This window comes from Cnephaeus nilssonii (genome assembly GCF_951640355.1).
Source record: "Cnephaeus nilssonii genome assembly, chromosome: 10".
Classification (NCBI taxonomy): domain Eukaryota; kingdom Metazoa; phylum Chordata; class Mammalia; order Chiroptera; family Vespertilionidae; genus Cnephaeus; species Cnephaeus nilssonii.
Genome location: NC_137081.1, coordinates 78,638,110 through 78,665,867, shown reverse-complemented (window position 1 = coordinate 78,665,867; position 27,758 = coordinate 78,638,110). Strand labels below are relative to the sequence as shown.

The 27,758-nt window shown below is 45.8% G+C and overlaps 1 protein-coding gene across 5 annotated transcripts in view; it reads right to left on the bottom strand.

The window, feature by feature from the left end:
- Positions 1-27,758, bottom strand: part of NCKAP5 (NCK associated protein 5) — a 965,452-nt gene that overhangs the window by 122,409 nt on the left and 815,285 nt on the right. For all 5 annotated transcript variants that reach the window (XM_079782414.1, XM_079782415.1, XM_079782418.1 and 2 more), the window contains 2 exons: positions 6,038-6,139; positions 1,316-1,504 (listed from right to left, as the gene is read on the bottom strand). In XM_079782414.1, the coding sequence (XP_079638540.1) occupies positions 1,316-1,504; positions 6,038-6,139 (291 nt within the window). The remainder of the gene's footprint in view (positions 1-1,315; positions 1,505-6,037; positions 6,140-27,758) is intronic.

The window sequence follows — 27,758 nt, the reverse complement described above, 5'->3', positions numbered from 1 at the left end:
CTGACCATCTTCCCAGCTGGTTGAGAGCCAGGCCCCGAGCAGTCATTACTCACAACCCCAAACATCTCCTTCAAAGGAACAGTTTTGATAATGCACCAGACTGCTCGCTTTGTATTAGAAGTCTGAGTCCAAGGGAATAAGCCCTAAATTCTAGTTAAAAATCCTTCCCCGAGTTATTGTTCAGGGTATGACGAAGTTAGCCCCTCACCAATATTTTCTGGAAGTTAATGGAATTTTCTGGTTTCTATGCTTCTGAAATTGTAAACTTAATTTATAAGAATAATAAAAAAATGACCTCCAAAAAGTCTGATTTGGGGTTTCTCTTCTCATTTACTCTTGGCTTTTCTTCAACATTAGGAAACTGCAAAAACAGCTATTTCAGATACTTGGCTCACACCACTGTGCAAAGATATTTGTAAAAAGCATGAAGGAATCTCCGGCTGTGTGAGCCCACTTTGCAGGTGGGACTCATTATAGCAGTAGAGTTATTTGCAAGACTGGTAAAGGGACTCCCAGCATCAAAACAGGGACATGTGACCTTCACTGAGCCCTGGTGCCGGCCATCTATCATGGTATTTTCTTTCTCTATCATGCTACCCTCCAATTTATAGTCAATTAGTTGTGTGACTTCTGGCAAGTAACTTAACCTTTTATGAGGCTATAGCACTGAGTAGAGAAGGTTAATATAATATATGCTATTTTTGAGCAATATATTTTTACAAAGTGAACGATACTTCCAAAATTCTGGCCATTTATTGAGATAATCTACCATTCTCCCTATTCTCCAGGAAAAAAAAAAAAAGCAAAATTCTCTTGGCACTGTCATGGGATGCTCAGTCTGGACTGGCGTGGCAAGTGGTCTTGCTGACTCATTAGCACTGAACAGTAAAGCCTCTCAGAGCAACACAGTGATGGGGGATGTCCAGAGAGCGAATGGGAAGCGTCTGAGTTGGTCTGTAGCGTGGACAGTTCCATCAGGCCAGGGCTCCAGGTTCCAGGCTCCACCGAAGCACTGAAGGAACTGTCTTCGTCTTCCCAACTCCCTCCCACAATGTCCAAGTCATCGGGGATCAAATCAACATTCCCCTCCTCACGCGCTGTGTGACTTCTGGCAAGTAACTTCACCTTGTGTGGGCCTGGTTCCTCTGCCTCATAATGGGGACACCATTATCTCCCTACAGAGTTTTTGTGAGGAGTAAATTAACAGGCACTCAGAAAAATGGTCACTCCTTCTTAGCCCTCCCTCCCACCTTCCTTCTAGAAGGTTACTTTCTGGTTCACTCTGATGGCGATGCGCCTTGAAAGGAGGCCTTACCCTTTTCCTGAGGTTCTTCCCATCGTGCCATGTGCAGGAGGAGCCGCTGGAGTACTCGCTGCAGGTGCTGGAAAGAGACAGCTCACTGCTGCTGCAGCGACTGCGGGGACAGAGGTGACCGGGGAGGACAACCCCCACGCCAGGGCCTTTCAAAGCAGGGGCTCCTGACTTGGCGCTCAGCTGGCATTCCTGAAAAAGGAGGGAAGCTCTGAGCTGGGCTTGGCTCAGGGGACAGGAAATACCACTCAACCTCCTAGTGAGGCAGAAGTGAACAGAGCAAATCAATCTCTCAGAGCTACAGTTTTCTTTTTAAAAAGCGAATAATGACAATATTGCCTGCCTTCTAGGGTTTAAAGCTGGGGTTGTAGATGGGAGGCATATGGCACAGTATCTGGACTAGGTAGTGCCTGATTATTGAGAGCTACCATCCTCATTAGGTAGAAGGTCACAATGGAAGTTTCCCATTTTATCTAGTCAGGCTGGTCAAGGAAGCAGACCAGTATCAAAACATGACTCTAATGCTACAAAAGGAAGAAACCAGAGTCATATCTTTGGCTGGAGTTTAAGAACATGAGCGTTGGACTCGGGCCTAGCACCTGATGCACACTGCCCCAGATAGGAGAGCTTGAGCAAGTGAAACAGTTGACTTCCACAGACTCCACGGACCTTGTAGAGTGGGGCAGTTCTACCAGATTACCCTCGGGCTCTGATGCCTCATGTTAAGTCAGGAATCCGATGCCAGGGCATTTCTGTGCCACCTTCCAGGAGGCCATGCATAGTGCAACACCAACCTCATCAGGACTAATGAGGTTCTGAAAGATGACGGGATTTTCATATCAGTTGGCTGTCCAAACGGTAAAGGCTGTCTTATCAAATAGATCTGGTACCCATGCCGAAGATCCAGGTGGTTCAAGTTCTAGTGGGTCTGCACGAGGCACGGGTGACCAAGTTGTAAACATCCCGGCTCTTCTTCACAGCCGCTTTATGGGACCCTCACGTAACAGATGAAGCAACACAAACTGGACAGGCTAAATTAATTGAGCACCCGGCCACGGGAATGGACTCTCTCCATTACCGTCTCATTCCGCTCTCCTATCTATGTAAAGCTTTGTCTCAGGAACACTTAGATGGGGAACCATCTGTCTTTGTGTCACTTGCAGAATGGCAAAGCCATTTAAGTATGCAATTTATTGACACTTTATAGGTGCCTTTAGTACCCGAGTACTTATCAGTGTCCTCCAAATGCAATTCTAACTGACGGTGACTAAACATCGGCTCGGGGAGTGAAGAGAATTCTGTACTGAGAGTACTTGTGGTGAATCTGAAACCCCTACCTACGTACAGAGGGCCTGTCTAATTTGCTGCCTAATCAATATCCATAACGCTTAATCATGCTAGATTTCCACTGTTAGGCATCTGCCTTGCTATCAATACTTCATTTTTGCGGCATAACAATCTCTTTAAGTGATCTTAAAAGGACCAAAAAAATATTGTATTACTCTATTTCCCTGCCCCTCCCCCCTAGAATTGGACTGTAAATATCAATTAAAGGAAAAACTTGTCTTAAACTCCAGCTTTTAATGAGATCTATTGATACGACCTTGTTTATTGCTGGATGTGATTTAAGGTGAGTTCATATTTGTATCTCGACCGATGCCTCCAACCAGTGGTCTTACTGCACAGACACACCTGGTGTCTGGCTTCGGGACTGCGGCCATGTGGACACCCTGAAGGGCCCCTCAGAAATATCATATAGGGCATCACTTCTGCGGCGTGCTTCCTGTGTTCTCATTCTGTTCTCCATATTTGGTTGCCTGAGTAAGCACGTGGTGGTTTGCTCAGGACTAGCTTTGCTCTGACAGAGGTGTGTTGCATGGCCACCCAGACCTAAGCCTCCCCAATGGCCCTTTTCATACTCTGCATGGCTTCGTTACAGTTTATATTCCACCTTTTCCCAAGATATTGAAGCTTGTATTTCTCGCCTATCTCTTCCCAATACACTTATCAGCATTATTGTTATTGCAACCTCACTCCATTCCTAGGCCTCTTTTAACAAGGACACGTTCTTGCCCAGTTGTTGCCCATGTGTGCACCCATGGCTTAGCTGCTGGATTCAGGTGACAGGAAGTTAGAACTGGGAAGGTGAGCTGGAGGAGGAAGAAACGGCTGCCTCTCCCTTGACCTTGAACTTGAGATGCCCAGATGTGATAGGGGATTCTCTAGGAGGTGAGAAAGGCCCATCAATGTCATGGAGGCAGGTGGGGTTGGGGTGTTTAAGCAGAGACATATCCTCCAAGCCAGGCTTTTACACTTTAGTGTGGACACAAATCATCCAGGGTCTTGTTCAATACAGATCCTCATTCATTCTGAGGTGGGACCTCAGCTGTGGTACTTTTAACAAGTTCGCAGGTACCTCGATGCTGCTGGCCCAGGCTCTGTGCCTTGTGTAGAAAGCCCCTAGGAGCAGCTATGAGAAGGGTCTACCTATTCTGTGGATTTCATGGTAGCGTGTTGTGTGATCTCACAGTCCAACCTGGGCCGAGCTGAGCAGGACCAAAGGTATGGCCATGGGCAGTGGAATTGGAGGGGGGAGGGGGGGAGTGTGTGTGTGTGTGTGTGTGTGTGTGTGTGTGTGTGTATGTGTGTGTGTGTGTGTGAGAGAGAGAGAGAGAGAGAGAGAGAGAGAGAGAGAGAGAGAGAGAGATTATAGAGTAATTCCCTGCAAAAAAGAGGAAGCAGCTAGTCCTCCCTACTGAGAAATTCTCCCACCATTCTCCCACCTTAGACAATCGTTGTTTGAATTTAATAAGGGACTCAGAATCTCTGACATCACAGCTGTGAAGTGAGCTCTTTTTCCTGCAGTTTCTCTCTTCACAGCACATGATTATCATATAGGATTATCTACTCTACTGAGTCACTGTTCTGTGATTGAGCGCTTGAACTCCGAGGCCATTTGTTTTGTTTAAATCCTGGCTATTCCACTTGCTAACTTTGATGTTGGGAAAATTACTTAACTCATCCATGCCTCAATTTCTTTCTTCGTAAGTGGAGAGAATGAAAACACACCCTACATAAGATTATTGTAAATTTTGAACAACTCCTAGCATATAGCAATGCTTAGTAACTTTTAGGTGTTGCTACTATTATTAAAAAATGTTTTTTAAAATAAATATCTTGGCTCTTTAACTAAATCATAAATTTAGAGCCTCCCTCAGGGGCCCTGGATAATACTTCTTGACAGGCCATCATTGTCTGACGCCTTGCATGCAGGAGCCGTGATGAGCAACAGCCAACAGAAGGTATGTTTTGTTTCCAGGGATCACTGATGTGAGCTGCCAGAGAGACACGCTAGTAAATACCATGCTCAGTTATCAGTCTCCATCTTTGTCATGCAATTGTGTGGCTGTGCCATGGTGCCACATTCTTTTGAAGAACAGAAGAGGGCTAAAGCAGCAGGTAGCTTATTACTGACACTGTTGTTAACAGGCACTATGTTAAGTACATTTCATATATTATCTCACGTAATCCTCACCACAATCCTCAGAAAAACAAACATCCAACCATCATTATGCTCATTTTAAGATGGGGAAACTGAGGTGGTGAGGTGTTAATATCTAAGGGCACCCAATCAATATGACGCCAATGTCAGACCCAGGTCCTAGCCACTATGCTAGAGTAAGGCCCTAACAACAGCAGACCTCCTGGACATATATACCAGATATCTTACTGAGAAGAGTTATAATTTGTAATAGAAAATGATAACTATTAAAATTCTTCTTTAAAAAATGTATACTGGCTTCCACTGCAACATTATCTTATTTTGATTTACTTGGCAAAATACACCCCGTTTGCACTATTCAAAGTATATTTTAGACTACTATCTTGAATCACTCGTGTGCTTTAACATCCTTACTGTGAAAAATGCAATACAAAAATCCATAATTTTAGCTAAGAAAAAGGATAGAGAAAATGAAGGCAAGAGTTCCTTGGATAAAAACTGCACACTTAAAATATTCCTGACCTTAAGGCCATATTACAGATAGGATGCCATTAAGATATTCATAAATATTTAAAGTGATGGAATTCCACTAAAATTTCATTTCAATCTAACTTGAGAACATTTACTTTTGATAAAGGATATTCTATCTATACTTATAAAAATTATACAGTAAAATAAAAAGCCAGTTATTCACAATGTTCATCTGTCATTGTTTTAAGCAAAAGATTTTTCCATATATATTTATTTGGCTGTGGTTTTTTTCAAGTTACTTTTTTTTAGGTCAATGATACTTAAAAGCCATGCTGGTTAAAGTTTTGCCAAATAAGCACAAAGCTAACCCTTGCTGAAGAAAAAAATTGTACAGCCCATGAATTTTTAAAAGTTCATACATAATATATCATGAAAGGAGGATGACTAATATGGAACATGGGCTTTAATAAAAAGCTCCTTGACCATTTCTCAGAGACTCTGAGATGTAATCAATACCCCAAAAGGTATCGTGGGAACAAAGCCAAGATTTATGATATTTTTGCCGAGAGTGACACTTTCGGCCTACTCTCTCGGCGGGCGGCCGTGAGACTGAGTTTCAGAGATCACAGGAAAGCATTTCATCTGCCTGACAATGCTTCAGCGAGGCACACTGTGGTTCTCTCACAACATTGAACTTGATGGAGGAGAAACAACCACCTAAACAAGTATTCTGAAGGCACCGGGGAACTCACGTGCATCGCAACATCACTCCGTGTCTGTGTCAGACTCCGGCTCCTTTCCACCTCTGCGAGCAAATCTCCGGATGAAAGATGTAAGATGCGTGAGTGAAGTTTCTAGGTGAAAACAAGCAGAAACATGGAATCGTGATGATTTAATTCTTCGTTCCAAAACCCTACCCTGGACAGGTAAATCTCAAAAGAGTTGACATGTCTCGAATGGATAATACATATCCTGACTCAAAAGAGTTTATTCTAGTTCACCGGTGTTCTATATACATGCGTGCGCAAATTACAGCTTATCAACAATAATCACACTTTCACAGTCTGTCAGTCTGTGATGGAAAATAAGCTGCAGGGAAAAAAATAAGTAGTGGCTGGAAAATAAGTAGTAAGAAAACTGCGAACACCCCAATACACTTACTGGCTGGTGTAAAAATTAACTTTTGGTATTCACATGAACAAACAATCACCATGTTAACCTCATTATGTTGAGCAGTGGTTAAAATCTGAGCAAATGATTATAAAAGTGACCTTATTTCTAAACAGCATTGATCTTGTGAAATCTTCCCGTGGACACATTTTAACTCAAAGTCATTAATGTCATCTGTTAGGAACAATTAATGTGAATGGAAAATAATTGCATCAGGGACCTGGGGACTTAGATTTTGGGGCATTAATATTCACACACTATTTGATAATATGCTCAATTCTTTATTTCGGCTTTGCTTGGGAAGCCTGCTAAACCAGGGACATTTCACTATATTAATCTTCTTACTAATTACTGAGGCTTTTCTGTGGACATTACATTTGATCTGTTTAATTGCAAATACAATATAACGTGTGATTTATGTCTAATGTTTCTGCTAGGCTGCTGACATTTTAAAAATGGTACGTGCAGCCTGGCTTCTCTTGGTTACAACTTTTGTGACTTCGGACTGTAAAAACATCGAATCGAGTGAGTAAATAATGGGGCTAAGCATGTCTCCCAGCCCCTCCCCCAGCCCCAAAAGCTTTCCTCTTCCTGGTCCTCCCGGGAAGGCCTCGCTGCACACTGATGCTGATCGGGAAGTGACTGAGATGCCCTGTCACTAATTAATGGCAGGGTTGCTTTGGAGTGCAGGGGCTGCCACACGGGTCACTCTGTCCCAGGAGATCCACCCTGTTGTCAGCATGGACAGTAAACCCCACTACAGTGAGACACATTCCTCTGCTCCCCAGCTGACCCCCTGGGGCTGAGCCTGGGTGAGGGCCCCTGTGCTGGAGCTGTGGGAGGAGGTACTGCTCCCTCTGCAGGAGCGAAGGCATTTTCTCTGCGAGGGAGCTGGTCTCAGGGCAGCTTCCTCACCACTTGCTTCAGACCTTCACTCTTGCTCCTTTCAGCCCATGTTGGTGGAGTTTATTTCACCCAAAGGGCATAAGTCCTGAACTGGTTGCCTGTTATTTTGAAAAATCTAATTTCTCCAACAAAGCTAAGATATCAGTAGGTAACTAGGACCAGGATGTTGTTCCTGCCCAATTTTTATAGTCCTTACCTCAAGCTCCCTGTACAATCTGAGTTTTCTGGGGGCACAGATTATCTAATCCCCAGGGCCTGTCACAATGTGTAATATTCAGTAAGTACCCCACGGATGCTTATTGTACTCTATGAAGAAAAAAGATAGCTTTATATTTTCCCCACCAACATATAAGTTTCAAAGATTGGGAAAGTGCCCAAAGAATTATAATGTTCTGAAACCTAAAAATACATTTATCAATATGCAAACAGTCCAAGAAGTTATGGGAAATGACATTCAACCAAAAATAATGAATCTGAGTGGTACATCATGTGATTTGGGGGAAGCGTCCTAATAGATTAGTTATTTGACTTCTCATTCAGTTCATGGTTACACTTCACTCTTGCTTATCAGATATGATGTCATCCTTCGCTTTCTGCATGAATATGTGTGTGTATAAACCCATCCTCCTAAAAGAAGCTACATTTCAGCGGTTATTATCCAAATGGCCAGTTTCCTCCACAGATATAGGTACGGTCACGTTGGAAAGGCGACGGATCCTAGGGCAAGGGGCCAGGCGCCCTGAGTTCCAGCCCTGTCTGAGGCACAGGTGTGCCCAGATCTTGGGACTGTACCTGCACATCTCCATCTCAGATTCCTCACCTGTAATGGAGGGATGGAGGTGGGTACCTGACCTGCCACACTGGTAGGCAGAGGTATTGCCATGGACAGAAAGGATAATAAATAAGACAGTATGCTGAAATTCACACAGCCTTGCATCAATTAATTGCTATGACTCAGAGTTGGTGGTAGTTAATTTCTTAAAGGCTTAAGGTACAAATGAATTATTTGTTGTTATAGTTTCCTGATATGCAAGGCAAATAAAAATGGTCTTGGAAAATAAATCTACCTCTCTGTTAAGGCTGTGGGCAAAAAAATGGTAGGTAAACATTATTCTTTCACACAATGTCCCTTAAGTAGCCACAAAACTAATAAGCCCATAAATGTTACACTTCTTATGAAAAGAATTTTAATGAAAGGCTACACTCCCACATGCATATGTATATGTAATATTATAATAAACGCATTCTCCTGGACAGAGGAAGAGAGCCAGAGAGACTCCAAGGGCAGAGAGCAAGCACATCACTTTCAAACTGGCACTGTGATGTCATCGGACTTAATTTGGATCTCAGGGAAAAGTAGATAGAATGAAAATATGGGAAATACAATCAAAGCAATATCTTTTTGGATCTGTCTCCTTGGGCAAGGGAAACAAAAGCAAAAATAAACAAATGGAACTATATTAAAATGAAAATCTTGTGCACAGCAAAAGAAATCATCAATAAAAGAAAAAGACAGCTCACTGAATGGGAGAAGATATTTGCAAATTATAGATCTGATAAGGGATATCCAAAATATATCAGGAAATCACACAACTGAGCATAAAAACAACAACAAATAATCTGATTAAAATTTGGACAAAGGACATGAATAGACATTTCTCCAAAGAAGACATGTGGATGGCCAACTTTCAAGAAAAGATGCTCAACATCACTAATCATCAGAGAAATGCAATTCAAAACCACAGTGAGGTATCACTCACACCTGTCAGAATGGCTATCATCAAAAAGTCAACAAACAACAAGTGTTGGAGAGGATTTTGAGGAAAGGGAATCCTTGTGCACTATTAGTGGAATTGCAAATTGGTGCAGTCACTGTGGAAAACAGTGTGGAGGTTCCTCAAACAATTAAAAATGATCTGCCTTAGGACACAGCAACTCCATTTCTGAGTATTAGTTAAAAAAATAACACACCCCTATGGTTACTGCAGCATTATTTACAAAAGCAAGATATGAAAGTAACCTAGGTGTCCATTTAAAAATTGATTAAGATGTAATACATATACAATGAAATATTAATCATAAAAATGAAATCTTGCCATTTGTGACAACATGGATGAACCTGGAAGGTATTATGCTAAGTGAAGTAAGTCAGACTAAGAAAAATGCTGTATAATTTCACTTAAATGTGGAATAAAAAAAAAACCCCAACAAAACAAAAAATAAAACAAAACAGAAACAGACTCATAGAACAAACTAATGCTTGCCAGAGGGTAGGGTAGGGGGGATGAGTGAAAAAGGTAAAGAGAAATATGAGGTACAAATTTCTAGTTATAAAATAAGTAAGCCACAGGGATGTAGTGTACAACACAGCGAATACCATCAATAATATTGTAATAACTTTGTATGGTGACAGATGGTTACTAGACTTATTGTGGAGACCACATCATAAGGAATATAAATGTTGAATCACTATATTATACACCTAAAACTGTATAATATTGTATGCCAAAGATACTTGAATAAAAAAATTTTAAGTTCTTTTTAGGAAGTATAACTGACAGGAGAATACCATGACTTCTTTTTAAAAAGCCCACCTGCTTAAAGGACAAATTCTGTATCACACACCCACCTATAGTTCATGTTTACTGTTAGTGTCTATTGGGATAAAACTTCTCACCTGCAATACTCCAAACTTGAAATCTTTAACCTGTGAGTCTGGGTAAATCCTGGATTTAGATATGATTTTTTAAATGCTTTAGACATGGAGGTAGCAAGATTATTCAGTATAGGTCTGAAATTGACCTCACAGCATCTCTTACATTATCTCAGTAACTGAGATTGCACTTGATCTTAGAAATAGACACATTTCCAAACCAGAGGTCAGTGCCATCTTTTAGCTCAAATGCTTTCTTTGATGATGAAAGTCTTTGCCTCCTTTCTTGCCAGACACGTTTCCTTGTTTCTGGAATGACCCCCTCTCACTTCTGCGCAGATGCTTTTATCTTTCTTTCCATGCCACACTCTCCCTGCTCCTGCCAACTGGTCTAAAACCTGCCCCCTTTCAGGACTGTACTGACACCCCACTTGTAAGGTGGTCTGTCATCCCCAGCGACAGTGCGTTCCTCACGCAGCTGGTACAGCACTCCCCCATTTGGCCCTTTATCTGAAGCGCACAAGTGCAGAATTGCTCCGGTAGGTAGAGTCTATTTTCCCAACAGAGTGATCAGCTCTAAGAAAATGCCGGCCACGCCCTGTATTCCTGCACTGTCCCTGGGGCAGGGACTGGCTAGTTGTCATGGAACCTATTCCCTCTTGTGGGCACTCGGCTTCACTGCCTCTCCCAGCCTCCTTTGCAGTTAGGCGTGGCCATGTGACCTGATGATTCCAGCCAACGGAGTGTGAGCAAAAGTGATGTTTGTCCTGGCCCAGGAGTATCTCCAGCAAGCGGTGCTGCAGGCTTTTCGATTCCCACCAGCTTGATGCAGCCAATTCAGCACAGCCATCTCCGGAGGCGGAGGTGGGCCTTAGAGATGGAGCCACCAGGTGGGAGGAGCTTAGGATCCTGAATTGTGACCTGGAGGAGAGGCACCTGGGGGCCAAAGATAGCTCTTTTAACTTTCCCTGAGTTAGCAGTAACTTACACTGGGTTTGAGCTATTATTCATTTGGGGGTTTGTTTGTTAAAGTGGCTAGTTTGTTTGTCAGAACCTGGCTGATACAGCCCTCCTCCGAGATTAGCATTCTGCGGTTAGAGACTCAATCAATACACACATACAGGTTCCCCTGCTCTCCGAAGGTAGAGTCCTATGCAAGTTTCCTCAGACAAAATGGCTCAAAGTGAACAAGCAATGACCATTACTTTGCATGGAAGCATTTAATAGCATCCCTGAAATGAAACTCAACGCACATACAATGTCTCTATTTGGTTCATCCCTATCAAAATGCTTGCTTATGTCCAGGATTGCTCTAAGTGCGACAGCCTTACCAGCCCTTAGGCTTTCTGATGCCATAGGACACATCTTGCTGACGGATGCACGGAATAAACTGAGAGAAAGCCCAGAGGCCCACAGACCCACAGAGCTCCGGTGCTTGATGCTGAGACACGGCGAGTGAGTCCCAGGAAGGAGCTCGGCGGGGGCCTCCCCCTGTGGGTGCACGCTGCCACTTCCACAGCTGGTGGCAAACAAAGGCTGCACGCTACTCTCACTTTTCGCCCTTTTCTGTAAATGCAAGCATCCTCTGCGGATTTTTCCGTTAGCAAAAACAGGTGCCAACGCAGGGCTGGCTAAAGTGCAGTGGCGAAAAGCAAACTTTCAGAAAGCAGGAATACCTCTTTTACATGCTCATGTACGCATCACACATACATTCACACACACATTCCCACATGTATGTATAGTGCTTGTACCAGCAGAGGACGGTGACGCTGCACACCAGGACTTTCAGCTTCACCAGGAGAAGGCCCGTGTCCTGCCACTACCACGGGGAAGGAGGGGGGATTCGTGTAATGAGCTAAGATGCACTGCGATCCCCAGTCACAGCACACCCCGGGACGGTGTAAAATACGCAACTCAGCTCTGCAGACCTGGCCATGCCAGGGCAGCCATGCCAGAACCACACCCGGGGCAGGAATAGTGGGTGCTGGCCCCCCTCAGCCAGCCAGCGCTCCGTTCTCTGCGCAGCTGAGTGTAATTCAAGGCAGAGAAGCGTGCCCCTTGTCAGGCTGCCCAGGACTGGCTGTCCTTTCTCGGGCAGCGGGAGGTGAGGTGGCCCCTTCGGTGGGGGGCACTGAGGCTGCAGCTTTCTGGTGAATGAGGGCAGCAGAGCTGGAGAGGCAGGGGGCTCCGGCTGCTCAGAGCGGGGCTGGAGGGCCGCCTCCACCTCGGGGTCTCCCCCGCAGGGAGCTGGCTCTCCGGATGCTCAGGGTGCTCAGCGAAGGCCTGTTGCAGGGAATAGAATCCTGCCGCCGGGCTCTGCTTGGTCCAGAGATGACGTCTTGGTGTAGGCCCCGGCTGCTGCATCCTTAGTGGCACCAGGTGAGGGTAAAAGCAGGTCTTTCTCTGAGAAATGTGGGCTGTGGAAAGCTAGGCTGGAATAATCAAGTAAAGTAGGTGATGAGCAGCTCTTTCACTTCCTAAGGTTTGGGAGGAAAGGTGTGAATGTTTTCTTGTCAGGAGGTCTGAAGTCATTAACTCAGTTTCAGATGTAAGAAGGGAAACACAAAAGGATCACTTTCCCGTTGCTTCCTCCTCTTCACTCGGATTTGGTGAGAGGCTTCATCTAACACCATGTTCAGACGTATAATTATTTCCCCCTCTGGCAATTAAAGCCCAGTATCTGCACAGAAGAGAAGCCGTGAGAGGGGATGTGGCATGTGTCTGATGAGCGTCCTTCAGACGCAGCGGCAGGAAGTGGACGTGAATCAGCGTGTTCATCTGATCTGCTGCAGTCCCCGTGGTGGCATCCTTTGTGGACACGACAGGATTGCTGCCCTGAATCCTACTCCGCCTGTTCTATGTTCCCTGCTGTGTTTCCCCTTTGCGGAACAGATCGCTCAGTCAAAGCGGATGGCGCCTGTGCCCCCAATTCCTGAGGTCCTGTTCATTTATGAAGCGAGAAAGTGTGTTCTTGTCCCAGGATCAGGTGCGGAATCCTCTCTACCAATCGCATTTCTCTGAATTCTATGCACTGCACCCCCCTCCCATTGATGAGATGGTATTTTTCTACTCTTCAAAAGTTCATGGTAGGATATTTAGAGGAGGAGTCGAGGAATTTTCTGGAATCTGCCCACTCACCACTGGTATCTTTATGCTGCACCCTCCCTGGGAGACGGACTCTTGGCAGCTGCGGGGTCACTCCGCACTCTCCACCCGCTCCTGCGCACCCCTCCCCCCTCCTGCGCACCCCTCCCCCTCCTGCGCACCCCTCACAGGGTCCTGCGCACCCCTCACCCGCTCCTGTCTGCTCCCCTTTCGGTGCTGCTGCACCCACTATTGGGGCTGGTTGCTCATTTGGACTTGGCCTTGTTTAGGGGTCACCTCCCTCACAAATACGGTGGTCTGGATACTAGATGGACTTTTGGATGAATAATTTATTGCTTCTATAGCCTTAGCTTTGTTCTCAACCCCCCTGCGGAGTTTGGAGACTGATCTCATCTCAGAGCTTCCAGAAAGCGTCCCAGAGCCCCACTCTGCTCCCCCAACTCAGCCCCAGGCTGGCCCTGGCCGTGTGTTCGAGCCCTTTAATCCCATCACAGGGAAGCAGGTCTCCAGTGGGCTATTATGAAATCCTCTGAGCACCTTTTGATATCGATAACTGCATAAGGTTTCCTGTCATTTCCACTTTCTGGGTATCCTCGGTTACAGGTAGAAAACATTTGCGGTGGGTTTAATACATGTTTACGAGGCTTGTTCTAGATATGGCTCTGAATTAGACATAACCAGGCAAACACCTTGCTTCTTCTGTTGGGCAATAAGGCCATTTTCAGAGGCATGCATGAGGCACTGAAAAAAAGTTCACCGACATCTCCCAGAATAGCTCAGTCTGATTAAGGTAAGTTTTCTTTGGAAGCTTTACTCACCCAATGATCATCCCCAAACTCCAAGTTTTACCTTATCCACACACTCGCCTTATATTTTTACTTATATTGTTGCCATACTCAGAAATGGGATTTTTTTTCCACATCAGCCTTTTCAAAACCCATCAAGGGATAGTGTGGCAGACCCTTGGTTCACATTTCACACATTTCATTCTGTTCCATTAAGAATTTATTATAAAACTGAATATTGTATAACTGTGTATTACATCACTGAGTATTATATAGTAATTTCTTAAATTTACAAGAATCCAAGCCTAGGAAAAAATCCTTTTGGATAAAAGCTGATGTTTAATTAATTATTTCCATTTTGGGATAAAACACAGTGCCTGCATGCAGTCATCCCGCTGATGCAATGCAGAGTGGGCCTTCCGAATGTTCTAGGCCCTTTCACAAACGTCTACCAAGATTCCATCGCACTTCAGAGGCTGGCATTTTTACAGCTAATTTCTCCTTCTCTTTTGCCACCCACAGAAGTCCGTGCTGCTATGATGACTCCCCCTGACCACTCTCGGACATGCCTTGCATAGCAATCTCGGGGGGGGGGGGCTCACATAGCAATCTCCAGGTGCCCCGAGTGTGCTCCGTCTCGCTCTGGTTGGTGCTTCTGCAAATGACATGGTTCTACATCCCCTTTTCTACGTCTCTGATCCAAGGTTACAAAATGCTTTTGAAACAATTATTCCACAGCTATATTCAAAGCCTCCTCCAAGGGTCTCTGCTGCCATGACAACCTGATTATCCACCCGGTGGCTGCCTGAGGGAGCAGCATTGGGTTTGGTGACTGGGACGTTTATTTGGGGCCTCTCCAGCTTAGACTGATGACTGGACTATCGCAAATCTGCTGTCTTCCAAAACTCCATTAACTCTGCCCTGCGGACCCGCAGGGCAAGGACCAGCGGGAAGACGGATGAGGATGCAGACAGCAGACCTTGCCCTCGGGAGCCTCCACTCTAATTAGTGCAACAAGAAGCACTTAGGAAGCATCTACTATGTACAGAGTCCTGACTGTGAACTATGAACAGACTCGAGGAAGCTAATTAGTGGAGCCGATGATATCAATGCCGAGCCTTAACACAGATGAGAAAAAACACAACGCATAGGAATTCTTAAAGCAGAATATGCAAAAGAGATGTTGGTATAGAGTAGAGGTGATATGAGGGCAGAGTGAGAGTGGGGTTGGGGGTCAACGTAGTAACACAGTTAGATATGAATAAGGTAATATTCTGTGCAGGCAACAGAGGCTTAGCTCTCACACTCAAGCTCCCAAATATCTTGGTCTCTTACATACACGCGCGGACACACACACACACACACACACACACACACACACACACCCATCACCCACGCATCAGAAATAACCAGAAACGGCCGAAACCGGTTTGGCTCAGTGGATAGAGCGTCGGTCTGCGGACTGAAAGGTCCCGGGTTCGATTCCGGTCAAGGGCATGTACATTGGTTGCGGGCACATCTCCAGTAGGGGGTGTGCAGGAGGCAGCTGATCGATGTTTCTCTCTCATCGATGTTTCTAGCTCTCTGTCCCTCTCCTTTCCTCTCTGTAAAAAATCAATAAAATATATTTAAAAAAAAAAAGAAGAAATAACCAGAAACGCTCCACGCACAGCAGCGAGTGGCAGCACTGGGAAACAGGAGGCAGGGTGGGGGCTCCAGGGCAGGGCACCGGGACCTGGCAGGTGGAGTGATTCATGCCCGCTTGCCTCTGAACCCTAAGACTCTGAAGCCTCCCTTTGGCTCCCTTTGTCTCTGATCTGAGAGAGGAAGTGATTCAGAGCAGCCGGAGCCTCTTCTGGGATCTGAGAGAGAGAGAAGTACCTTGAAATCTCCATTTTTATGACTAATTTCTTTAACAGCTACTTTAATAAATGCTTCCTAATTGCCGGTTGTTTTGTAAAATTATCTGCACTGTATTTTACATTTTAATCAAGCTTTATTTTTTTTTTAAAGTCTCCTGGATTTCTGAAGCTTTTTGCTTTTTACACTCAGGGGAATAATTTTTCCTCTGACTTCATGAAACTAAAGGGATTAGGGGAAGAATCAACTTGACCTTCTCTTTTCACCAGACTATTGGAGATTGCATCGATGGTCACTGGAGCCCAAGGTACCACTTATTAGGAAGCAATGAAATACCTCTGCCCTGCGGAGAAGAAGGAACCGTGTGCATCCCTTCTCTGGCCTTATCTCATGAATCCTTAACCCGGGCAGAAGAAGCGATTATCTTAATTTTTAGGGACGAAGAACTCAAGATAAACCAAAGCTAAGGAAGCTATCCAATGTCACAAGGTTATTTCCAATAAAAGGCAGAGCCAGGATTCTCCACTTGCCTTCTAAGTCCAAACTCTCTCTGCGGCTTTCTGCTTGCTTTCTCCCGGAGGAAGGGAGTGGATAGCCTCCTGGTCTCCTTTGCAAGCTGAGCTGCTTCTTTGTGCCTAAGTGCCAACACCCACAGTGGGCTCCTCCCATAAAGTCAGCTCTGTTGCTTCGGGGATCCTCCTGCTCAGATCCTTTTTCAGAGGCAGGTCACAGATAACCGAAAATAATGACAACAACCGTAACAACAACCGCTGGGAACATTTATCAGCTCTTTTTAGCACCAAGTAGGTATTTCACAAATAGGACCCTTTAAAATCCTGTCACTACCCCCAGGAAGTACTACAATTAGGCCCATTTTACAGGTGAAAAAACTGAGTTACAGAGTGAAAAACATTGCCTAAGGTCACATAAATAGTATTTAAATCCCTTGCAGTCTGATCACAGATGTCATACTCTCAATTCTACAATTAAATCTGGGTAATGATAGCTTGTTATAAACAATTTACTAAAATAACAAATTATTTAGACAAGATGAATGACCTAGGATTTTTAAAACACAGAAATACCTCCAAGAACAATGTAATATATTTTCTTACTATACTCAAACTTCATTCATTCACTTATTCAAAATCATATTTTCATCATTATTATTATTTGCATTTGACATATTATTGGGATTGGTGACGTTATTATCTTACCTTATAATAGAGAAACATGCAAATTGACCACACCTCCGCTATGCCCACGATTGGGCCAGCAGGAGGCTGGGGGCGGGACTCCGGGTGGCATATCCGCCGTTGAGAATATCAAGATGGCGGTGCCCAGTGGCCGGGCCCATACCGCTGCTCCCGAGGGTGCCTGGGGCAATCGGCACCACGGGGGGCGTGGCCGGGCCCGTGCCGCCGCTCCCCGGGGTGCCTGGGGCGATTGGCACCCCGGGGGGGCGTGGCCGGGCCCATCGGTACCAGGGGGGCGTGGTCGGGCCCATGCCGCAGCTCCCAGGGGTGCCTGGGGCAATCGGCACCCCGAGGGGGCGTGGCCGGGCCCATGTCGCCGCTCCCCAGGGTGCCTGGGGCAATGGGCACCCCGTGGGGCGTGGCCGGGCCCATCGGCACCCCGGGGGGCGTAGCCGGGCCCATTCAGCCGCTCCCGGGGGTGCCTGGGGCGATCGGCACCCCGGGAGGGGCGTGGCCGGGCCCATGCCGCTGCTCCTGGGGTGCCTGGGGCGATGGGCACCCCAGGGGGGTGTGGCCGGACCCATGCCCCCGCTCCCCGGGGTGCCTGGGGCCATCGGCACCCCGGGGGTGTGGCCGGGCCCATGCTGCTGCTCCCGGGGGTGCCTGGGGCGATCAGCACCCCGGGGGGCGTGGCCGGGCCCATGCCTCTGCTCCCGGGGGTGCCTGGGGTGATCGGCCACCTGGGGGGCGTGGCCAGGCCCATCCCGCCCCTCCCGCCGCTCACGGGGGTACCGGGGGTCGATCGGCCACCTGGGGGGGCTTTGCCGTGCCCATCCCGCCCTTCCCGCCGCTCCCGGGGGTCCCAGGGGCCGAGGCTTTCCGGGCCTTGGGCACCAGCGGGGAGCCTGCACCGATCGCAGGAAACCACTGGGGGTCGGCTCCTGTGATTGGTAGCAGGGACGCTGGGTGCGGCGAGCCCAAGGCCGGGAAAGCCTGGGGTGGAGGCTTTCCCGGCCTTGGGCACCAGTGGGCAGCCTGCAGGGATCGCAGGAAACCACTGGGGTCGGCTCCTGCGATCCTTAGCAAGGATGTTGGGTGCCGTGGAGCCCAAGGCCACCGCCCGGGGCCAAGCCCCGACCCTGAAAAAGGCAGAAGGCGGTGGCCACAGCCAAGGCCTGGGTCCCTGGTGCCGGCAGAAAACTGGTGCAGGCAGCCAGGTGAATGAAGGTCTATTGCACGAATCTTCGTGCAAACGGGCTACTAGTTTCTTTATAGATCTCTACATTCTTTCCAGGGAAAGACAATGTTGCATAGAAATTTGGATCTAACTGAAAAATAAAACCGAGGAGAAAAACAGCAAACATATATTGACTGCTCACTACATGCTGGTAATGGGTGAAGTACTTACATTATTTTTCTCTTAATCCTTACAATCACTTAATGAAACAGAAACTATTATGACCTCAATTTTCAGAGTGAGGGAACTGAAAAACGTGAGGAGTTAAGGGACTGTTCATGTCACGTATTTGAACCTGGACATGGACTTCAGGGCTGCCCCTCGTGACATTTTCTGCCACTAAGTTGTCCTCTATAGTGTCTGGTCATGAAAAACCGCTGTGCCTGGCACCAGGCATTGCAGAAGGCCAAGCCACCAGCACCCTCACTCTGCTTGCCATGGGGGCCTCACTCTGCTTGCCAGGGGGGCCTCACTCTGCTTGCCATGGGGGCCTCAGCTGGGGCTCTGGGAGGGCTTTTCCTACAAAGCAAAAGCTGAGATTTTAAAAACAAGAAATGACTACTTAGGTGAAGGAGACAAGAAAGAAAAAAATGGAAAGGGGGGGGGGTGTCTTTAAGGCAGAGACTATGCAAAGGTGTGGAGGTGAGAGAGGTTGTGACATCTCCCTGCAGATAGTTCAGCAAGGCCACAGAGGTGAAGGCATGGAGAGAAATGGCGTCACACCACAGTAAGTACAGAGCTGGGATCTAAATCCAGCACTCTCTTCAAAATACATGTATTTTCCCTTAGTCCTTTGTCCACCCCACCTTTTTTCCTAATGCTGACCTTGGCCGTGGGCCTCCAATACCCTTACCTATGTCAACAAAGCGAAGGTCTGGAAGGAGAGACTGGAAGGATCCCTGGGAGGAAGTGTAGATGCGTGAACACACACCCAGCTGCTCTGCCCTCTCGGCATGCTTCTTCCTTAAAGGGGTGGCGGGGGTTCAATCTGAGCTCCTCACTATGCTGTGTGCTAGAAATGGGCACATGACCACCCGCAGCACCGCAGAGACCCAGCCGCTAAGCCTGGAGACGCAGAGTGACTCCTGCGATGCATCCATTATCCTGGCCTGCTGGACTCTCGCAACCCCAAGGAGGAGACATGAAAATCAAAGGATCACTGCTTACGCTGGAAGATAATCTCCCAGGAAGGGGAAATGTCTCCTCAGTGATTTGGAGAACCTCAAAAATACACATGGAATCATGTATAAGACAGGTGCCTACTTTCATTATTTTTTTAAATATATTTTATTGATTTTTTACAGAGAGGAAGGGAAAGGGATAGAGAGTTAGAAACATCGATGAGAGAGAAACATCGATGAGCTGCCTCCTGCACACCTCCTACTGGGGACGTGCCCGCAACCAAGGTACATGCCCTTGACCAGACCCTGGGACCCTTCAGTCCGCAGGCAGATGCTCTGTCCACTGAGCCAAACCAGTTAGGCCCTTTCATTATTTTTGTTTAAAGAAGGATGAGAACACATGACATTCAGAGTTTGGGAGATCACACAACTTCTGGGACCTTAACAGACTGCAAGACACACTCGCACAAACTTCCTTGCGTGGTGGCGCGGCGACAACTGGGGTCAGAGCGCTGATGAAAGGACTTTGTGATGTGCATTCCTCTGGCTCTGAGGGGCAAGTGGCCGGAGCCCCCTTCATTTCACACCCTTCTGAAGACATTAGGTAAAAGCAATTTCTGGCTAAATGTTCAACGAAGGCCTACAGTGTCACCTCTCCTCACGGGCAGTGCCAAGCTGTGCCTTCTCAGGGTTTCAGACTTCTGGCTTCAGTTTGCTTTACAGCTTCTGTGGCTACGGCCCCTGTCGCTTTCTCCCCACAGCAGTTTTTTAAATCCCCTGTTACTCTACCCCATGGTAAGAAATGCCTCATGGTTATTATAAACAAGCATTGGGGATTGTTATATATGTGGCTTCCTAATAGCAATTTGAAATATAGAGCATAAAAATTACTAGCTTACAATATTGTTCCATATTAACAGTGGGAAGGGTAATATGTAAAACAGACATTAAAGGATTAGCTACAAAAAACATTTCACTGAGCTAAATCATTTCTTGGCAACTGGCAGTTTCCAGCCATTACATGGGATTTATCAAGTCAAGTGGATTTATTTTTATTTTTCTATTAGTTTGCTTAATATATTCTATATTTAAATTTCAATTTTGTGGGGTGTTTTTTTTTCTAGACATATTAGGAGAAGCCGTTGAAGACAGACTCTGAGATGGAAATGAAGCCAAACTTTCAAGTCAGTGTTGCTCTTTGGTTTCCCCAGCAAACCCTCCAGTGAGTTGACTAAAGACCCCATTGTAACATCTGAGAGAGAAGTGCATGGATGTGATACTACGAACATTTGTATGACGGATTAGGGAGTTTCAAGTGCATCAGAAAATGCAGGAAAAAGACATGTCCTCCACAAGACACAAGACACTGTCTCCACCGGCTTCGCCTCATACTTCACGGGCACACACACTTTGTTCTAATCCAGCCTGTTCAGTAAACAGTAGGAATTTGTGAAACAGGCACCGAAAAAGAAGGTGGAAAAAATAATTCCTAATCTCCTAGGGTGGAAATTGTGAAGTAATAAATGGGCATTTGATGCATAAATATAAATAACATAGTCCTATTTTCTTCTGAGACAGTCGCCAGTTACCATAATCCTAAAATTATTCTCTTTTCAAATCCCTACAGATTTATTAATTTTCATAAACTGCTTTCATGGAAACTTTCTTAAAAGATGTAAAGTAATCTTTCTTTGAGCTTTCCTTTCATTGTATATCACGTGCAGCATTTTCAACTTCACAGAATTATCAAAATGAGCTTTTATTTTTCAGAGAAGTTGGTTATGGACCTATAAATAACTATTACAAAGAAATGAGCATTATAAAGAAAAGATGCATTTTAGAAACTATGGGGATCTCCAAATTCCCAAGAAGTAACTCTTATTGTAAAATTATGAAACTGCTTTGAACACTTGCTAGCAATCAGCTGGTTTGAAAGATGTAAGTTTTTTCCTGTACTGCGAACTGAAGACTACAACAAATTTTCTCCTTAAATGCCACAGTGTTAATAATTCCAGGGGCTTCAAAATATTTACTACGTATAAACCCTATTTTTTTGTTCCGTGTTATATGGGGTGATACATTTCTTTCCATAAATAATTTTCTATTGATCAAAAACAAATGAAATATGATGCCCTTGCACCTCAATGCATAAAAATAAAGTCATTATGTAAAATGTGAATCCGTTACTGAGAAAGCCAATGGTTGAGCCACAGAAGATGCTCTGCATCACTCCACACAGAGTGAAGTTCAGGTCCACGGCCCTGGCCACGGTCACTGCATTGCTGAAACACCTCAGTTCACGGGAACCCACTGCACCCAAGCCCTTGGTTAGCTCTCACAGTATTAAAAACAAAGGAGAGAGCAACCACAAAACCAGCTTTCAAACCCCAGGACAAATCCTGGGTTCTGCTCACAATGACCCCCCCTCACCACCTGTGACATCCGTAACCAGGGAGGCAGAAGAGCACTTGGCCCCGGTGTTGTGCTGCTTGGGTTCAGCTTGTGCCTTTGACTTGGGGCAAGTTGCTTCATCTTTTGCATGTCAGTTTCCCTTATGGATAATAATAACAATATTAGCTCTAAGAGAAGGAATTCCTGAATTTACAAGGTTGTGATAGAGTTTCAATTCATTAAGCTGTTTGCGACATACTAAATGCTCAATAAATGTTGCTATTGCAGGGCCAGTGACGCACTTGTGGGGTCCCGTTTGGGGGGCTGTTTGTAGAAAAGGATATTAAGAATTTCAACAGGGTGACAAACAGCATTGAATGAAGCCCAGGCCCTTCCATCCCTTGTGTGGCTGTGCAGGTTCCCACCACCACTGAGAAGCATTAGCTTCTGAAAGGCACACCATCGCTGAACAAGGACGTTAGGGCACCTTTACTAAGCTTCCTGGGGTAAGAATGACATTTTTGATTTTAACACAATTTTTCAAAAACAGAGTAGCATGCTTTCCCCCCTGTCTATCCTCAAATCGGGAGAAAGAGAAATGTATGCTCACCCAAACAAGTACCGAAACAGCTTCCCGGTCCAGGACCCCACCGAAGAACCACGCTTTGTTAGCATGTAAGCGATGCTGACAAGACCCCAGACTCCTCAGAGTCAACAGCAGGGGACCCAGCTGAAGTGGAAAACTACCAGCAGCAAGGGGAAAGGGGGTGCTGTTCCTGGACATGAGCTTTGTCAATTCTGAGTCCCAGTTGCTTTATCATCAGCATGTTACAGTGACTTGTTCTAAGCTCTTGCCTGCTTCCACGTATGTATTTCCTTTCCTGTCCCACAGGAGGGCCACCCGTACCCTGGAGGGTGCTCGCGCCTGGACAGGAAGCCTGGGAGGACCCCCTCTGACCCTCCCACCTGACGTCCTGCCTGCCCTTTACTCCACAGGCTTACTACTCCCTGATTGTCCTGACCCTAAACTTCACCTGCTGGCAGGTGTCCTGTTGCTATTCATGGTCCCTAACATGAAACAGAGTTGAGAACCAGTTCTGAGCAAAAACAATGAATAAAGGTACATAAAATGGCAAATGATGGCTTCAGAATTCTACCCTCTGTACCCTTTCCTGGCCAGTCTCTAAGAACTGACCGTTTCTCTTGCCATTGTGGACATGGCCTGCCAAAGACCAAAGGCATAAGAGCACTAGGTTTCTCCTGCCCCTCTTCCCTGGGCTGCAAAGTCTAACCACAACCCTAACTACAGTGACAGCTGTCATTATGTTCCACAATAACAATCTCTCTTTCTAACTGATTTTAGCCGGGACAAAGAGAGACTTTGTCACGTGCCACCAAAATACCGTCAGGTTTGCTGCTGGTCAATGGAGTGGTTGCAAGAGTCTTAGCTTCCTTTTCACATTTGCTTCTTGAACCTGTCACTGGACCCCAGAATCATCTCAAGGAATTAGGCAGTTCTCAATGCGACCTCACTATTGGCATTTATGTTGATCAATGTTGGCTTTTACAGAATTGGAATCTGCAGATCAATTCCCGTATTAGGTTCTTTCTCACTGCTGCCATAATCATTTTATCACACCGGCTGGTGCTATCAAATGCTGCTTTATCACGATAATGGGACTGGCTGACCCAGGTCCTCTGGTATACTACAAGAAATTAAAAGTTCTCCTGATTTTAAATCTTACTCTTCACACATTTTACTAAATTCCCGGATAATTACATTCACAGGTTAATTTGAATTCTGTCCCTTAAAACTCTGGTCCATGGGAGAACCAATGTTGAAGCCTAAGAGAAATGTACACAATACTGGAAACCATTTTTCCTTTCCTCTCTGAGCATTTCAGATGTGAGATTATAAAGCAGGCACCATCCATGTGGTGACCTTGCCCAGCTGGGTAGAGTAGGTGATAGTGTTACTGTCTCTGGTAGGTCCAGCACCTGGCCAGGTAGCTTTGCATAAGAGGGAGAAACAAACTTTCCAAGGTGCTTCTAGCTGCACAGCTGGTGATTTGTTGTTAGAGGGCCCAGAAAACAGCAGTGTGGGTATCTCCAGAGGACCCATCTCCACTCCAGAGAACCCACCTCGGGGTCCGTGCTCCACGAAGAAATGGCCAGGGATGGCCTCAAGTGTCAGCATCGTCATCCAAAGACTTTCTAAAGTCTAATATGAAATTCTTCATGGGAGGAATAACACAAATAACTGTTCTTCTGTCTACACCAGTGGTTCTCAACCTTTTAATGCCGCGACCCTTTAATACAGTTCTTCATGTTGTGGTGACCCCCAACCATAAAATTATTACAACACGAGGAACTGTATTAAAGCGTTGTGGCATTAGAAAGGTTGAGAACCACTGGTCCACACAAACTTACAATTTCTAGGAAATGGAAAAGACAGATGCTCCAGGCTTCTGAACATGAGACCCCAGTGGTCCATGGATAAAATCAGATCACTTGTGAACTTGGAGGAAGAAAATGAATCTTTAGTTTCACTAAACTTGAACTAAAGTTTGGCTTTTTCTTCAGCTGTTAATGTAGGCACCAAATCACATTAACTGGTATAAACTGGCGACTTTGTCACCAACAGAAATCACAAATATCTTCATGTTCCATTACAGTTGTTGAAAATATCTCTAATATTGTGCACTGAAATCATTACTTAAAAACTGAGAACTGCCACTTGAGCTTATTGTTTCATGCTTTAGAAATGAAGCACGTATGTTCTTATGCCATATATATTTTAAACTAGAAGCCCGGTGCACGAAATTCGTGCACAGCGGGGGGTTGTCCCTCAGCCCAGCCTGTACCCTCTCCAATCTGGGACTCCTGGAGGGATGTCCGACATCCCTCTCACAATCCAGGACTGCTGGCTCCCAACTGCTTGCCTGCCTGCCTTCCTGATTGCCCCTAACCGCTTCTGCCTGCCAGCCTGATCACCCCCTAACCACTCCACTGCCAGCCTGGTTGATGCTTAACTGCTCCCCTGCCAGCCTGTTTGCCCCCAACTTCCCTCCTCTGCCAGCCTGGTCACCCCTAACTGCCCTCTCCTGCAGGGTTGATCACCTCCAACTGCCCTCCCTTGCAGGCCTGGTCCCTCACAACTGCCCTCCCTTGCAGGCCGGGTGCCTCCCAACTGCCCTCTCCTGCTGGCCATCTTGTGTCCACATGAGGGCAGGATCTTTTACCACATGGGGGCAGCTATATTGTGTGTTGCAGTGATGATCAATCTGTATATTACTCTTTAATAGATAGGATAGAGGCCTGGTGCACGGGTGGGGGCCAGCTGGTTTGCCCTGAAGGGTGTCCTGGATCAGGGTGGGGTTCCCTTGGGGCGTGGGGCGGCCTGAGCGAGGGGCCTGTGGTGGTTTGCAGGCTGGCCACGCCCCCTGGCAACTTAAGCGGAGGCCCTGGTATCTGGAATTTATTTTCCTTCTACAATTGAAACTTTGTAGCCTGGAGCGGAGCCAAGCCTGCTGCTCCCTCCGGGGTGGCAGCCATTTTTGTGGCAGTTAATTCACCTTCTACAATTGAAACTTTGTAGCCTTAAGCAGGTGAGCCCAGCCAGGGTGTGCGGAAAGCTTTGCTTCCCCTGTTGCCGCCGGCAACCCTGGCCTGCTCTCTCAAGCTCCATTCTGCCGCCATTTGTTTGAATTTGTTTACCTTCTATAATTGAAACTTTGTAGCTTGAGTGGAGGCTTAGGCCTGCAATGGCTATGGAAAGCTTGGCTTGCTCTGTTACCTGGGAAACCTTGCTCTCTGTGGCCATAGCCATCTTGGATTGGGGTTAATTTGCATACTCGCCCTGATTGGTTGGTGGGCGTGGCTTGGCTGGTGGGCGTGGCTTATGTAGCGGAGTGATGGTTAATTTGCATATTACCATTTTATTAGAGAGGATACGTTAGTAGCTGTACCTCAATATAACTGATTCCTGTATAATCCTATGTCTTTTATTTTACACATTTAAAAGCATTTTTCTGAGAAAATGTTTCTCTGATCTTAAAACATGTACCATGGCTAAAAAAAAGTTTATGAGCCCTTATCACCCCCCTCCATCTCACGTTGCCCGTGCCGTGGAGAATTTCCCTCATGGGTCTGACTTCCCACGTGTGAACAGCGATGGGTGGATTTCAGCCACCTGAGTCCTGCCTTTACCTCCAGCACCTGCAGGCATTGGCCCTGGTTGGGCAAGGAACTTACATTGACTTGAATCTCCACTAAAATAAACGAGCTTTCTTTTCGTCGCCAGGCTGGGCTCTGCAGCTATGATTATTATGTATTGTTGCAATCTAGACCTTAATGGCATTTTAGCCCTGTGGTGGGCTCATACAGAAACTATCTCCAAACTTCAAAAGGCCTTTAACACATGTGCAGATGTCTGGAAAATTAATACTATTATCTAACTCTCACCCTTTGCCTGCAGGAGGCACGGATGAGACAATGGTCAATAAAGGTATCAGAGATCAATAAATGGTCATGAAGCAAAGCGCCGTCCCTCTGGGGAGCGAGGGTGGTGACAAGCGAGGAATCCCACAGTGCCTTTGAAGAGGCTCTCATTAGATGTTTTTCTCAATGTCATTCACTTAATCTGTTAAACATTTAAAGAGAGAATGGGGATGGGAAGGAACGTGGACAGAGAGAGAAATAAGGATACTTTTTTGCTACCCTACTTCAATTTGGATGTTCCAGGTACCGAATTCTAAAGCGTGGAGGCATTCATTCACTCACATGACTGAACGTGAATCTGTCAAGTTTAATGTTGAACAAGCTTCAGTTTCTGTTGTAGAAAGTGTTTTACATTTTGACAGACTTCAGCCACATTCTGCGAAATTCTCAGGACAGGCAGGGATTCTCATAGCCAGCCAGTTTCAAGGTTTTTATAAAGTTTCCAGGACCACAATTTATTCTCTTTCCTTCCTTCATTTTATTTCTAACAGGTTTTCTTCTGTCTGAGTCTCAGGTACACCAAAAAGACGTGAAAACAGGACTTTTTAAAATCATAGGATGAAGGCTTTATAATTTTTTAAATGAATTTCTTTTAGAAAGTTCTTCAATTTGGAAAGAGGGAAGGGAAATAAAAAATGGTATAAAATATATTTTTTAGCAGTTTGAGCAGATCATGGGAAATACACTGGGGACGCTAACCAAAGTATTACATGGAGTCGACTCTTCAAATAGCTCTTTATAAGAAAACCTGAAAATATTCACAGATTGCAGGTAACATCCTTTTAAGAATAAGTGAGACTATATTAGTCAGGGTTGAACTAGCTGTAAGAAATAGAAAAATCAACACTCAGGGGCTTAATCATACAGCAAGAAGTACAGAGGCTGTGGTTACTGAGATTTGGGAGTTGTGTGTTACTCCATCATAACCTACTCTATCCTGACTGATAAAGTGAGCTAATGTGAAATGCCTGCCTAAAGGACCAAGTGAAAAGTAATCTAAAACAGGGTCATGTATTAGAAATCTCCTAAATCATATTTTAATTAAAAATATCCTCACCTGAAGATAGTTTTTTCCCATTGCTTTTCTCCAGAGAATGTAAAGGAGGAAGGGAGGGGGGAGAGAGAAACACTGATGTGAGAGAGACACTTTGATTGGTTGCCTCCCACACATGCCCTGATTGGGTCAGGGGATGAAGTTGCAACCCAGGTACGTGTCCTTGACTGGGAATTGCACCTGGGACACTTCTGTGCATGGACTGACGCTCTAACCACTGAGAATCACAGGCCAGGGCCTAACCGTATTTTAATTTTTTTTCTTTTAATCGTCACCTGAGGATATTTTTCCCATTGATTTTTTTTTTTTTTTTTTTTTTTTTTTTTTAGAGAGAGTGGAAGGGAGGTGGAGAGACAGAGAGAGAGAAACATCAATGTGAGAGAGACACATTAATTGGTTGCCTCTCGCATGCATTCCAACCAGGGCTGGGGATCAAGGCTGCAACTGAGGAATGTGCCCTTACCATAATCAAACCTGGGATCCTTAAGTCTGTGG